Genomic DNA, 15,168 nt, shown 5'->3' on the forward strand with positions numbered 1-15,168 from the left:
CCTCCTCTCCCATTCCAGGTGTCATCCAATCACTGAAGGCGCTCTTCGAGGACAAGACCACCAGCGCCAGCATCCAGTACACCACCACGCAGCGGGGCAGGGTGATGCTGGTCTTCGAGGGCTATCGGTACGTGGTGAACCGCCAGAGCCTGAAGAACGTCTTCTGGCGGTGCTCGCGGTACGTGAAGCACAGCTGCCGGGCCACCCTGGTGACCTCCAAGATACAGGATGTCACCCTGCGCATCGCTGGCGCTCCACACACCCACGGCCCGGAGGTCAGCTCAATGGATCTCTCGGCTGACCTGCTGGACGAGTTTCCAGAGCTGCAGTAGGCAGCCATCTAATTTACTCCCTAGACTACAGACCTAGCCTAATCTAAATAAATTAAACTAAATGTGTACAAAATTTGTAGTTATGCGTGTTCGTTCTACACTTAGTTTAGCTTTAGAATACTTTAGACTCCCTACTAACTTCTGACATTTATAATCTTGCAGTTGAGATCAAAATGGAGCCTTCGCCCACGCCTGCCCAGCCAACGGATGCTGCTGTGGCCGCCCTGGCCGTCACCTACCTGAGCGACGATGAGTCGTTCCGGAAACCCTTCACCCTGCCCAAGATTCTGGACGGTAAGTTCTACAAGAACATCCAGCCGAATCAGAAGACGCCAGGCGCCATCCAGGCCACCTGCACCACCTGCTTTGGACTGATCTCCGGCACCACCAAGTCCACGGGAAACTTCCTCAGCCATATCAAGAGACGCCACAAGGAACTTCTGCCGCTGTGCCAGCTTTACTGCCAGGCCAAGGCAAATGGCACCGTGCCGGCGACCAAGAATCCAACACCCAATCCGAACCCCGTCGTCACCTCGACGACATCTACGTTGGAGATGATGACCCAGGTGGCGCCGATTCCCACGCCCACGTACGCAACAGCTCCCACCCACCTGGCTATGCCGGTGACGGTACCTGTTCCCGTCTCCATGTCACTGGCGATGCCGCTCTCCCTGCCCCACGTGCAGACGCCGCAAATGATGGCTCTGATGCAGCAGCACCAGGCCCACGGCGCCGTCTTCATCAGCAAGGACTACTAGCCCCCTGGGCTGTGGGCTCACCAATGTCTGTGGTTTTGAATAGATTTTTGAACTAATGTCGATGTAGAGTACCTATGCTACGGTGAGCGATGGAGCATCTTTTTTGTAGTCTTCGGACAATTGTAAGCCACTATCTGAAGGTCTTAAATCAATATTCTTGCAAAACTACGCGAAAACAATGTAGGCTTTTAACGACAAAATTTAAACACACTTTAATTCTTCTTAATTTAGCTAGTTATAACAATAATGACCGGTGCCATATGATTTGTACACCTACAAAAATTGAATAGCATCACAAATCAAAAACTATATTTTTCAATATATACATTTTTTGGGTAAGTTTATAATAGTCCAAAGACTACATACTGCAAATCGAGCCACCTGAATCTAAGCTAAGTGAAACGATGTTTAAGTCCTGATAGATTTAAGCACTTTACAAAACGAAACAAAAAGAAATAAATGATAATAGAAAAATCTTGTATACTGTTTTAACCACTAACGCTAGCTTTAAAATTATCTTTGTGCATGTTATCAATATAATTTTCTGACACGAGATTTTCTAATTTGTTTCAGGTCGTCGGCGTTACTCGAGAAAGGGCCAGCAATACGACGGGCCCGCGGAGTTCAATCTGGCTGCCCACAGGCGTCCGAAGCTGATTATAGCCAATGAACATTTTATCGTCCATCGAATTCTGGGAAAGGATAACCTAATCGGATCTTGGCGATGCATGTATCACCATAAGGGTTGTAAGGCCCGAGCTTCTACTTTTATGGTGGACTCCGAGGTAAAATACCGAAGCACTTGCTCCTCGCACAACCACAACAATGTCAGGACCAAGCTGGGTAGTCTAAAGATGCCTTGGATCACTACCGATTAGGGCCTACGATTCTTGATTATCAATCTCACGTTGAAGCTAAGAGATTTAAATCCTCTGGATGCGATCTCAGAATATTCCAACTTTTAGTGCTCAGTAATATCACCAAGCTTCATCATGAAAGGCAAAACGTGTTTACAATGAATTGGAAAAATGTAGAACTATTTCTTAATTTGAGGAGACAAACAATAGCTTACCAAAAAAAAAAAACAACTCTTATAATACGCATTTCTTGGAAAAATCAGATATTCTTAAGCGCAAAATTAAATAATTTTAAGTAAAACTAAAAATAAATTAGATTACTAGATATAATCGTAATCATGAATAATCAAACCATAAAAATAAATTATAATGGGATATATTTTTGCAGATTGATTTCTAATATGTATGCGACAAGATATTTAAATATTGCTAGTCTTAGCGCAAAAATTTAATGTAACCCAGTAGCAAGCGTTTACAGAAGAATAATGTTTAAAAGATTGTCTATTAAGAGATTCAATTAGGGAAAATACTCTTGAATCGTAAGCGAGATCATTTAATTGCAACTCGTTTAGATGTTCATCTGATTTTATTACAAGTTCATAGTTTCTACGTAACTCAAGCCATTGCTTAAGTCAGTGCCGTGGCCAAAAGCGTCTAAGCAATAAGAACAGAATAAATAATATGACCCGGGACTTCGCGAATTACAAAAAAGTACTGTGAGATCCCATATTAACAGGCTACTTACCCATCCTAACTAGGCTCGGGACACTCAGTCTAAATAAGAAAGATACTTTGCAAGAACAATAGTGAAATACATTAGCTTAGCCTTAACAGAACTCGGACGTTTGGGTGGGAATGTCGAGAAGCGGTTACATCTTGGGCAGCTGGTCCACATTGACCTCGCTCTCCATTTTCCAGGAGCCCTGGATTTTATCGGCGGCCGTGAGGGAACTCAACTTTTTGTGGATCAGCATCCCAGCCGCCTTGGCCGCCTCAATGCGCTTGTTGTCGCCCATGTGGTTGTGCACATCTGTGGTTACAGAAGTAAAGCATTATTCGCTTTTACGTTTTTGTTTCACTTCACAAACCATTGGTTACATAGAGATCATCTCCGATGGTCTTCAAGCGGCTGCGACACTTGACCGATCGGTTTTGGACGCACTCCCAGTACAGAATATCATTTTTCTTCCCGAAAAACTTAAGATTGGACCGGTAGACAAAGTTGTTGATGGTCAGCAGAGTGCCGCCCTTGCGGCTGATCAGGAACATCTGCGGACCACAGTTGCGGACGTGTTGTGTAACTGAAAGACATGAAAAAGCTTTGGTTATTTATCGGTTGAATGGGTTCTGAGTACATTTAAGTATTACGGAGTTAGAGCTTATAATCTATTCAAATGTTTTAGTTGAAGATCTGATTTATTGACATCGTTTTATTACGAAAAACTTAATTATTTAGTACTTGGTAGGGGTGTTTAAAACCCAAATGAATATAGAAAGTATAAAGTGAGCTCTAAGGCATATTCAGTGTAACTTCTTATTGTTCTGCAGGCCCTCCTGTAGGCGTCGCTAGATCTTTACGCGGAAATTATTGGAGTCCACCTCCTTGTCCTCAAGTGAATATAGAAAGTGTAATTTGAAGTTTAAGGCGTATTTAGTGTCACTTCTTGCTCTGCAGAGCCTCTAGAGGCGGAAAAACCACTGTAGTCCACCTCCTTGTCCTCAAGTGAATATAGAAAGTATAATTTGAAGTTTAAGGCGTATTTAGTGTCACTTCTTCTTGCTCTGCAGAGCCTTCTGGAGGCGTCGCTTGATCTTTTCACGGAAATCATTGGGGTCCACCTGCTCCTCCTCCTTGGATGCCGTCTTCTCTGGCAGCGGTTCGTCCAACTCGATCTCGTCTATCTCCTGAATCTCAAACTCCTCAAAGTCTTCGTCCTCCTTGGCGTCGGAGTCCTCCAGCTTCGTGGTGTTTTTGATCAGCAGCTCCACCTTGGTGTCCTTGTTGGAGGACATCGTGGATATGGCTCCCGAGTCGCCCGGCATGAACTGCGAAGGCAAGCAGCTCTTGTCGCTGGCCTGCATGAAGTGGACGTGCTCGCCCTCGTAGGGGAAGACCCTCTTCTGGTCGCACACCACGCGCACCTTGCACTCCTCGCCGTGCTCCCGGTAGCAGCACTGGAACACCGAGTAGTCCGCCTTGCGGAACGAGAACTTGAACAGGTGGCCATTGAAGATGAGCTTGACGCCGCCTGCGGGTGTAGAACGGAATTAGCTTGGGGATTGTCCAGGAGCAGGACCCTCGCCAGGATGGGGACTCACCCTTCGTCGTGGAGGCGTACACCGCTGGCTCGCTGGCCTCCTCGTTCAAGGTCGCCGCCTGCAGTTTGTCCAGGAGCTTCGGCTTGGGCGTCAGGTCCTCGACCTTGGTCTTCGGCCTGCCGCGTTTACGTGGTGGGATGCGAGATGCAGATGCGGATGTGGCGGCTGTCGATGGGAGAAACAAACGCAACAGGTTAGAACATCTGGGCGAGATCAGGCCTTTCGGGCGAAAAACGAAAATAAAACAACTGAGGAGGGTCTTTTGCTGGTTCTTATTTATTTTATTGGTTTACAAGCAGGGAAATTGTACAAATAGTAGAAATAAAATATTTTAATGCAGAAAAACACGGTTCAAAGAAGAAGAGCACTGTACTTTAGAGATGGGAGGCATTCTATCGATACTATGTACTCAAAACTGCGCAAAAGTACGGTCACACGCCAATGTTAGGAGGGTGTCTCGGCTATGGCTGCCAACATTTTGGTGGGACCGTACCGTCGGTATATTTCTGTATATACTTACGCTGAGGCTATCTCCCTTTTTTACTGACACTTACGTTTTGCCGACATTTACGTTTTCTTACGTCTGCTCCGAGAATCTTGCCTCTTCTGTTTGGCTGTTTTGTTTTGTTTTTGTTTGTGTTTGTTTTTGTAAATTTTAGTCACAGAGTAAAGCCAAAAAGAAATGATATGGCAGCAGATAACCAGGGTTGCACTGGACGTACAGTGTGACTTTGGGGGGGTACTCAAATGTTTCTTGAACAAAATCAAGTCTTCATATGTAATATTAATAAATCCAAAACATTTGTTAAATTAATAAGATACATTCTAGTAAAATTTACCAAATTTGCTTTTTTTCTGTTTTCTGTATAGTTTAACTTAAGTAACCTTTACTTGGGACAACAAAAAGTTTTATTCGAAATATTTTATTATTTTACAGATATTATATATTAAGAGTTACTTGGCTATAATAAATGATAATAATAAATTAATAATATATATATACGACACATCTGGCCTCACCAATAGCTACTGTACTCGCGCTGTTGCAGCCCTGGATTTGTACGCTTGATCCGGCAACTCTGCAAAAATGTCGCCACAGCACGGTTGTGAAAAAAATGCAAGCGAATTTAGCAAATTGTTAAATTGTTAAACAAAAGGTGCAATTAAAAAGGGAAACATCCCGGAATAAGTGCATAGTGTTGGTGGAATCCCCGCTGTGAAAGAAAAGCGTTTTCTCCAGAGGATTTTGATTCCAATTCGCAAAGGAAAAACACAAACAAGGCGACAGATCGTGCTGCACAGCCAGTGGAACCAGTCGAAAAAGCCGCGGAAACAATTTGTTTGTCCATCGTTAGCAAAGTGCAATTGCTCAAATGTGCATAAATAAAAAAAAGGCAGTAAAAGTGAGTAGTGGGAAATCCGTAAGTTATCCTGCAAAGCTGCCACGAGTGTGTGTGTGAGTGCCTGTGCGCTTGTTTGTGTGTGTGCAGCGAAGTGGCATCTTTGTTGTTGTTGGTGTCTCAAAAAGGAATCCCTCCAAAAAATGCCACAAAGGACGTGTTTTTTAAACGAAAGGTACCAGTGTTTTTGTGAGGATGTAAGTGGTTTTTCGAAACCATCCTAAGTCGACCAATTAGAGTGTAAAGTGCTTTGAACACCAGGTGAGTCTTCCTTGATGCCAAACAAAGAATTTCGCCCCTATGAAGGAAGTAAACCTTATAGTAAAATAGCAAAATATCAAACGCCTTATGGCACCAAAAGATAACCCCTCCCCCAAGCGATATAAATAAGCGGCTATAAATAGTAGACTGTATCGGGAATTGCCTGCAATAAACGGATTACTCAGCACCCCAAAACTCCATGTGTTTTTCTCTGGGTTATATGTTCGTTTCTAAGATGTCCGGGTAATAAATCCAGCTGCCTTGCCTCCTCCATTGCAGGTCAGTTCATCGGGGATATTCCGCGGGGCCAGTGGATCGACAAGCACGAATACTTCTTCCTGAGGAACCAGAAACAGGGCTTCAACCTGGTGTTCAATGGCTACATGTACAAGAAGGAGGCCAGTTTCCGGGCCACGGTCAACTGGATCTGCTCCGACGGGAATGGCAAGCGGCTGAACGAGAACAAGTGCTCTGCGAGAGCCATCACCAAGTTCGATGGAGGCATCAAGCTGGGGAAGAATGCCCACAACCATCCGCCTCGGTTTCTTGGTGCCAATGTGCCCGCAAAACTGATGCCCAAGGATGCCTTTTATCCACAATATTAAAGAGAGATTAGCCAAAACCAAAACAACATCGAGATTTGTAGACAATTTAGTTGCATGTAATACTTGGATTAAGCTCAGTCTGCTCATGTGTCACCTCGCATCTCACATATCATTCAAACCCATCCTTCATCTCCTTCAGCGAAAGACCAGAACGAGGGCGTCCGTTTGAAGCGCACCGCCCAGGGTGAGTTCCTGATGGTCAGCGGCAAGTCCTACAAGAAGATGCGCGCCATGCAGTACCGCACCTACTTCCACTGCCTGACCAGGAACTGCCCGGCCTACTACGTCCTTGTGGAGCTGAGCCGGCGGCCTCGGCTCACCAGGCACCACGACCACGCCAAGCACTGTGCGCAGTGCCCTTAGGAAGTAGGATGTGTATGTAGACATAGGCCGAAACCACAATGTACAATATACCGAAAACCATGAAAGCAATCCCCAGTGTTTTATTTTCTCTGCTGAACTCCTATTGCCCTAATCCCCCAGTCACTATGTCCAACTAAAACTCCTCCTATCTCCCTTCGTTGTAGCCAAGTACGACTACCAGGTCAGCGTAGACGTGGGCGAGGCCACCATGCAGCTGGCCTCCGCCTCCGCCGCCGGAGTGGTCAACAGCAACTCGCCCTTCTTCATCGTCAGCAAGTACGGCACCAAGCAGATCATGCTCAAGCAGCACACCTTCAACCGCCACATCTGCCGGGACGACGTCACCTACTGGCGCTGCAGCCAGGTGAGTGGATTCCCCAGGGACCGTATTCCTTACTTTATGGACTCCTTTTTCATAAGATGTGATCGAAATCTGGCTATAGGTTTAGGTGTCCGATTGTTTTGATTAATATTCTGACGGTTCCCACGCGGTATCTTACACATAAACATTCAATTTTTGTTTTTGTCCAAGAATTTATAAGTAATTATTTTGTATAGTTCTATATAGAAAAGTCCATGGGAACCATTGTTGTTCAGGCAAATCGTTGGTTAGATTAAAATCTTATATCAAAGTGGTTTCTGGGATTCCGAGATTTTACTTTTAATTAAAAGATATTTCTGAATCACAGCGTTTGACGATCATTTGCTATTAGTTTTTCATTTTGAGTTTTTTGGTAAAATAAATAGAGACTTTTAACGCATTATCTTAGTTATGAAGAGACAAATAAACTATCTTAGTTGGTATAAGTAAAGCCCACTTATCTGAGTTTAAAACAACCTTGAAAAAACCTAGTTAATCTTAATGTTCGCACACCTTTAATTATAATATACTGAATTCTAAGTAATATCCATCTTATATCAACTTTTGAGGAAATGCCCCTGGAATGAACCAAACATAGATCTGTATAAGTTCTTAATATGGGTTTCCTTTCAGTTCGCAGTATTGCGGTGTCGAGCGCGGCTCAAGACCAAACTGGACACCCTGACCATCCTGAACAGCGAGCACAACCACGAGGTCATAACCAAGGCGCGAAAGTACGGCTCTTTGAAGCGTCAGCGGGCGGAAGCTGAGGCAGCGGCCCGTGCGGAGCGTCGGCAGGACCCCTTGGAGACCGCCGCCACGACAGCGCCGGAAACGGCGACCTAGCATGCTAGTCTTAAGCCAAATTGTATATTATAGCATCACCTCAACTTTCGTCTGACTCAATAAAGTTCATTTTAGATAAGTGTATGGTTCCCCTGCGTCTCTCTGCCTTCTAGCTTTAGATCTGTGAGCTACTCATCGTGCCGCCTGAACTAATCCTACTTTTTTACATTCCATTCACAGATTCCGTCTCGTATTACTCGTATATCACTGGCTTTCGCGGGAGTCGCAAGCTGAAGATAGGAGAGTTCACCTTCACCCGAAACAAGTCCACGGGATCGAAAACCTATTGGTCCTGCGCTCGGGCAGGGGCCCACAAGTGCAAGGCCCGGGTGGTCACCGTGCAAGACCACGACGTGACCATCAAATGCGGCCAACACAACCATCCGCCCTACTAAACAGCCATAGAAAACCAGCCAACTCTGGCTGTCAATTGTATAGAATCAATTTATTGCCTATTTATTATAGAATATAAATCTGAAAAATCTAAAATGTATTTTATGGTATTCATACTCTCCCACTCCAGTTTGTACGTTTTGCATAAAATTTAGCTAACAGACAATTTGCTATCTTACAGTTTTCCCCGATCTGGACGACATGAAAGGAGCCATCAAGCACAGCCTGCTTACATTCATTCGGGGTCAACGCGGGTGCAAATTGCTGGCTTTTAATGGCCACAACTACGTTAGGAATCGTCGCAGTAACTTGAAGACCTACTGGATATGCTCCAAAAAGGTAAGCACCACAATGCTTTAAAATTTGGATATTTTATTTATAAATAGGGTGGTTTTAAAAAAGAACCCTTGAAAGTTTTTATTAAAAAAAGATCCCATCTATATTGAGTTATACAATAGTAGCCGTTACTCGTAGGGTAAAAGGGTATATTAGTTTCGTCGAAAAGTACGTAGCAGGCAGAAGCAAGCGTTTCTGGCCATAAAAGGTATATATATTCTTTATCAGGATCACTAGCCGAGTCGATTTATCCATGTCCATCTGTCGTCTGTCCGTATGAAAGCTGAGACCTGGAAAACTATAAAATCTGCAAGGTTGGGGCTAAGCATGTAGATTCTAGAGATTCCTGCGCACCGCAAGTTCCACGCAAACTCTATCGCCCGCAAGCACCCATAACCCTAAAGTCTGTCTGGGACCCACATATTTGAAGAATTTGTTTCAGTGTAAATTGAAATTCATTTTACTTACCTATTATTTTGTAAATTGAAATTGAGTTTATTGATCAATACCTATTATTATTTTAAAAATTATGACTAACTTAGTTAAACAGGCTTTGGCATGGTCTGTAGTTCTGTAGTACCGCCTAAAGCGTTTCTTCTTATTGTCTTTTGTAGTCATTGCCTACTTCTATATTATTGTATTTATTTTTTGCCAATTGGCCAATTTGGGATATTTGTTCCCACAATGATAATATCCACATAAAGGATTTATATGAGTTCAAAACAGGCTAAGACAGAAACCAACAATACTTCTTGTTTTCCATTCCAGGGCAGCACGAAGTGCAACGCTCGGGTGGTGACCAACGTCGTTGAAGGCGTGCACAAGATTGTGCTGGAATCGTGTCATCATACCTGTCTCAACACGGAGCGGAAAAAGCGGCTTTCGATGACCACGGCCCCGTCAAAGGGGCGCAGCAAGTCGGGAAGGACGGGCTTCGTCAAGGAGGAGGCCGACGAGGATCTCACGCTGGAACTGCGGACCCTTAACTTAAGCATCGAGGACCTGCACAACCTGCAGTGAATAGAGACTCAACAACTAGCCATAACTTGCGATTTAGAAGTAGACTACTGATATGCGAATTTATAATAAACTCATTTTCCTGTGTACTTAAGCAAACCAATTTAATCTAAGATTTACAAATTTAATGTCAATTCAAATGTTTGATTGCATGACCTTTAACTAATTCTGCCTGTTTTTCTTGGTTTCCAGCTACCTTTGAAATGATAACAGTGCCGCACACAAAATCCGATCAGCACCCGCTGATGAAGCGCGTCCGCTTGTCCAAGTCTACGGAGGATGTGCACTACGTTCGCACGGCGGCCGGCAACGGAGTCCTCCACTGCGGCGAGCATCGCTACCTGCGCAACGCATCCTACAAGGACAAGGTGTACTGGAAGTGCAGCAAGTGGCGCAAGCAGTGCCGCTCCCGCGTCATTACCCACATCCTGCCCAATGGACAATCTCGCTACGCGGTCAGCGGTGTGCACAATCATCCCTAGATCAAGAAAAGCATTCAGCTGGCTGAATGGCCACATAGATAGTTAGAATTAAATAATGCTTTTACATAAAAATAGAAACGAATATTAAACTGCGAGCATCTGTGCAATAAAGAAAGATTTTCAGTTGGTCTGTTTTCAGATTGGAGGTGCAGTTCAACTTTCCAAAACTCTGGTGAGTGTTTCTGAACATTAATTTAATAAAAATGACTTATAATTTATATTCCTTCTTATAGGACTGCATATTTTTCATGGTGCATGGCTGCTTATTGGTTTTTGTTTACTTTGTTTAAATATACATTACCATTATTTGCTTCTCTTTGAATCTGTGTTTCGCATATAATATTATTTTAATTATTATTTATTTATATTTAAAAATTAATTTAATTTAATTTCATTTAATTTACTTAGTATTTTCTAAGTACTCGAGTGCACTTACTAACTATGCAAACCCTGTTTTCCCTCTCATTGCAGGTCTGACAGACCTCAATCCGAGTATCCTGGCTGACTTTGGCAACGAGAGTTTCTTGCCAAAGACTCGGGGTTCAGGTCGTCAAAAGGTTCGCTGCGGACTGGCGCCCGAGCAGAAGTGCGTCCGCACCCTGGACGACTGGGATCGAGTTCGGTATGAGCGGACCAGTGGCGGCGACGTTCTGATCTACGATGGAGACCGCTATCAACGGCGAGCCAGCTACGACGACATCCTCTATTGGACGTGCGCCAAAAAGCGGCTGAACTGTGGCGTTTACATGATCACCCACAAAAACAAACCCACCTATGTGGCCATTTCGGGCGTGCACAATCATTTGTAGACGTACACACTTGACTTTATTGCCAATAAACATACACGATTTCGTTAAAAGCTAGATTAGTGATTACCCACAAGTATTTTCCTGAAACATTAAGTATGTTCCGAGTCAAAACACAATGACTAATTATCTGTTTAATACTTTCAGAACTAGCTGTTTTTGGGACAGGACAGCGGGGGAGGACCGTGCTGCTCTTTCAGAACGAGAAGTTTGTAAAAAATCGATGCTCCGCCTCGCGTACCTACTGGATCTGCTCAAGAAAGGTGAGTTCTGACAATTATATTTATCTTTTCTTATCTAGTACTTCCATAAAAAAATTAATTTCTTTGTTATTAATTTCTTTCAAACATTTTTATGGTCTAACCGTTGCTTAAAATAAAAATAGTGCTATTGACATCAAAAAGCTAATATTTCATTTAAAAATTATTTATTTGTGAACTTTAAAATAACTTAAAAGTAAATCTGTAATCTATAAAGAATTTAGAAATTTAAAATCATTTATTTGCATTACTTTAGAAAAAGGAAAAATTAAATAATTTTATTTAACAATTAAACACGGGTATAAAATAAAAATAATAATATATTATATGATGGGCTTTGTAAACGAATTAAAATTTCCAATTCAAAATAAAATTCCATCATTTATATTATTCCATATTGATCTAATTTGTCTGTTAATGATTTAAAAGTATTCTTTGCTAAGGATATAGTTCTTAGATTAGTTTTATATTGTGGTCTGTTAAGGAATATATATTTCTAATATATTTTTGAGCGTTAGAATTCCCAAATCGGAATGCAGAAATAAAGTCATATTTCCTTGTCTCCTCAACAGGATGTGACTGTGTGCAGAGCCCGCGTCGTCACTGCGATGGACAAATTCTCACAGGAGCGCATCATCAAGTGCACCTACGAGCACGACCACAGCCGGAAGTTTCCCAACAACAACGTCAACCTGCCCGCTCTTATGAAGAGGGAGAAGAAGGCCCTCTCCCTAGACTCGTCTTAGGATTACATTTAAGTGCACACTGTCCAAAGCGTCCAGGCGTTTCTCCAGCCGTTTTTAAATAAATCATTTTGTTTTAAATCTCTACTCGATTACGAACTGCATATTTTTCCATAATTAGGATAAACCTAGGCTGCTGGCGTAGAAGCATTAACTCATTCTCGTACTAATCTAAACTTTCTCTTTCATCCACAGCTTTTCACATTGACTTTGCGGACTCGAAGAAGAATGGTGGCAAACTACTAGTGATCAATGGCTTCCGCTTCTTCCGGAACAAGAAGCGCGGTCACTTGCAGTACTGGAAGTGCCGGAACTATTACAAGGAGCGCTGTCCCGCCATCGCCATCCACGACGAGTCCACCCTTATCCTGCGACTTTGTCACCAGCACCAGCACACGGAGAGCAATGACATCGAGATCAAGCCACTGGCTGGCGGAGAATCGAAGTTACCCGACTCCGCTGAGAGTGAGGCGCAAGCGGAGGAATCGGAGCAACCGAAGACTGAGGTGGATGGTGGTGCTGCTCCGGATCCGGAGCTTGAAGCCCGCCCAATCCCACCTCTCCGGGAGCCGCCGCCGCTCCTTGAAATAAAATCGAAGCTAAAGAACCGCAATCTCTAGCCGCGATTAGATACTCTTTACCACCTAGTCCATAAGCGTGTAAAATTTGTGTATTAAAGCAAAGCAACGTGAAATGTTTTTCAATACCTCCAAGTATCTAGCTGATCCAACTTAACCACCTATTTTTACCCAACTCAGAACTTATTACTAAAATATATCTCTTGTATCCGGCTTACTTTCAGAGTACGACTACGGGCACGGACAGTATCGCGGCAACAATCCGCAGATCCAGTTTTCCATGTCCAAACGCGGCGGGCAGCTGCTCTGGCTGGACGGGATGAAGTTCTTCCGGAACAACATAAACCGCACGAATCTGTACTGGCGCTGCCATTGGTACTATCGCCACACCAAGTGCCCGGTGCTCATTTGCATGAGCAAGACGAACAGCAACGACTTCCGCCAGATCCACGACCACTGCCATATGCGGGCTAAGCAAAGGGGAAAACCGGCGGCGGGAAAGGGTCCCAAGATGAAAACTCCGGTGGTGTCCAACGTGCGGAGTCTGCCGCAGAGCATGGCGCACATGTTCGATATGTAATTTAAGAGCATCTCAAAGCATGTCAATAAAACAAAAAGAAACCTATGAGGAACCCACACAATTGTCCAATTTATTGAATGTACACTTGTATTCGCAGGCAATTTCGACCATAACTAATCCCAAATCTTGCTTTCTTGCAGTTGTGCTGGCCAACGACGAGGTGCCCAATCCGGAGGATGTGCTGGTCTTCTTCACGCAATCGCTGCGCGGTCGCCCCGCCATCATGGCCAATGGCATTCGCTTTCTGATCATGAGCGAAAACAAGAAGAAGATCCTGTGGCGCTGCAGCTCGATGGCCACCAAGAAGCTCAAGTGTCCCGCCCGCATCACCATGCTCAAGGAGACGCCGCCCAAGTTCATCATCAACAAGGCGGACCACATGCACGCGGAGCTAAAGCGGAACAAATACAGTTCCAGCAAGGCACAGACGCTGCGGGAACCGCACCAAATGTCCGCCAAGATGGACTGCGATGTGGAGGACGCCGGCGACGTCAACTTTGATCTTCATGAGGAGGAGCTCCATGACCTCGCCCACGACGTCTAGGAGGCACATAGTTAGAATTAGGTGTACGTTAAAGACAAGTGAAAACTGGATCATTCATTCAGAATAAATGGAGAGAAAATGTACTGTTAGGTCAACAAATGAATTTATTTCGTAATTAGCCACTTAATTATCTTCTTTTAGGTCTAACTTACTTTACCCTGTACTAACAATTTAACTATTCTTTTTATGTTTTAGAAAGAAACTTCGGTTATGTTATAAGTCAAAAGGGACGCGTTCTGTTGTATCATATGAAGTACTCCTATGTCCGCGAAAAGTGCATCAACTACAAGACCTATTGGCGCTGCACACAGTACACCACCCACGAGAAGTGCCACGGGCGGGTTCACACGCTAAAGGGAAAGATTGTGCACTCCAGCAGGCATAACCATCTACCATTCCACCAAGTAGGAAGGCAGCACGTGAAGATCATTGAATAATTTGCCATGGTGTATTGTAGGAGCGATAAGATATGGACATAAAAGGATATATTTTAAATATTTTATTGGTATATTCCAGTATCAACTACCAAATTTGTCTACAACTATGTATAGATATTCCTTTATCTTTGATGTATCTAATACTTTATACTTTTGATCTCCTCGATCGTAATTAAGGTTTGCTAAGGAAAAAAGCTCATGTACGAAAATAAACTGAAGTCCTCACTTAATTTCATTTTAATACTTTAATTTCTTAAAGCTCTATTAAGTTCAACCTTGTATCCATTACTAATAACGTATGCTCTTCCTTTCAGGTACGGCACATTTGGCTAGTTTTAGTAGCACCCGCAAGAAAAAGCGTAAGCTGGTCATAGATAAGCATGAGTTCGTAATGGATCGCAAGCTGAAAAGCAGCATCAACTGGCGATGTGCCCGCTACAGAAGTTCCAACTGCAAGGTCAGGGCCACCACCCACGTACTGAAGAACGGCCAGGAGGTGTACCGACTGAAATACGCAAAGCACTCACATCAGTGACCCGAGAGACCCACATCTGTTAAATAAATCAAAATGCATTTTTACAAATTAAATAAATTGCCACTCAAGTTGAAGTTGGAGTAACGATTGTTTAATTATAAGAGCACGTATTCAGTTGAAATGAAAATCTAATATTAAATAAAAAAACCAAAATTGTAAAGAAAAATATGCGTGTAAGGCATATAAGATATGTAATTACCCTAAAGTTTTCGCAACTCATACTTATTAATCAAAACACTGCTCGTTTACTTACAGATATTATACGCAGGAGAGGAATTATGATTGTCAAGGGCACCAAAGGAAAACCGAAACTACTGATGGGCGGCTACGAGTAAGACTGCCTTGGAGCTGCTGA

At 43.5% G+C, this 15,168-nt stretch overlaps 3 protein-coding genes across 19 annotated transcripts in view; 1 reads left to right on the top strand and 2 right to left on the bottom strand.

The window, feature by feature from the left end:
- The window catches only part of LOC108013859 (modifier of mdg4), a 30,271-nt gene that overhangs the window by 14,743 nt on the left and 360 nt on the right, over positions 1–15,168 (top strand). Inside the window, exons 5-6 of one of the 17 annotated variants that reach the window (XM_036816676.3) lie at positions 12,942–13,293; positions 13,438–13,924. In XM_036816676.3, the coding sequence (XP_036672571.3) occupies positions 12,942–13,293; positions 13,438–13,798 (713 nt within the window). In that variant the 3' untranslated portion in view covers positions 13,799–13,924. Of the gene's footprint in view, positions 1–18; positions 412–494; positions 1,570–1,663; positions 2,327–6,206; positions 6,559–6,671; positions 6,965–7,059; positions 7,260–7,889; positions 8,187–8,282; positions 8,592–8,676; positions 8,835–9,599; positions 9,938–10,040; positions 10,446–10,801; positions 11,194–11,283; positions 11,400–11,968; positions 12,227–12,334; positions 12,838–12,941; positions 13,294–13,437; positions 13,925–14,036; positions 14,509–14,592; positions 14,892–15,068; positions 15,145–15,168 lie in introns of those variants that run through there. The other 16 variants (XM_036816682.3, XM_017079851.4, XM_017079852.4 and 13 more) reach the window with 16 other exon arrangements.
- On the bottom strand, positions 2,515–3,216 carry pre-mod(mdg4)-Z. Its single transcript, XM_017079862.4, has 2 exons — positions 3,036–3,216; positions 2,515–2,977 (listed from the first exon to the last, which is right to left on the bottom strand). Exons 1-2 carry the CDS (start codon positions 3,214–3,216, stop codon positions 2,817–2,819), a joined length of 342 nt encoding a protein of 113 aa, XP_016935351.2. The 3' UTR covers positions 2,515–2,816.
- Positions 3,360–4,848, bottom strand: pre-mod(mdg4)-T. The gene is made up of 3 exons (XM_036819106.3): positions 4,821–4,848; positions 4,267–4,431; positions 3,360–4,196 (listed from the first exon to the last, which is right to left on the bottom strand). The coding sequence occupies exons 1-3, from the start codon at positions 4,831–4,833 to the stop codon at positions 3,715–3,717; spliced, it is 660 nt and encodes a 219-aa protein (XP_036675001.3). The 5' UTR covers positions 4,834–4,848; the 3' UTR covers positions 3,360–3,714.

This window comes from Drosophila suzukii, chromosome 3 (assembly GCF_043229965.1).
Source record: "Drosophila suzukii chromosome 3, CBGP_Dsuzu_IsoJpt1.0, whole genome shotgun sequence".
Taxonomy (NCBI): Eukaryota; Metazoa; Arthropoda; class Insecta; order Diptera; family Drosophilidae; genus Drosophila; species Drosophila suzukii.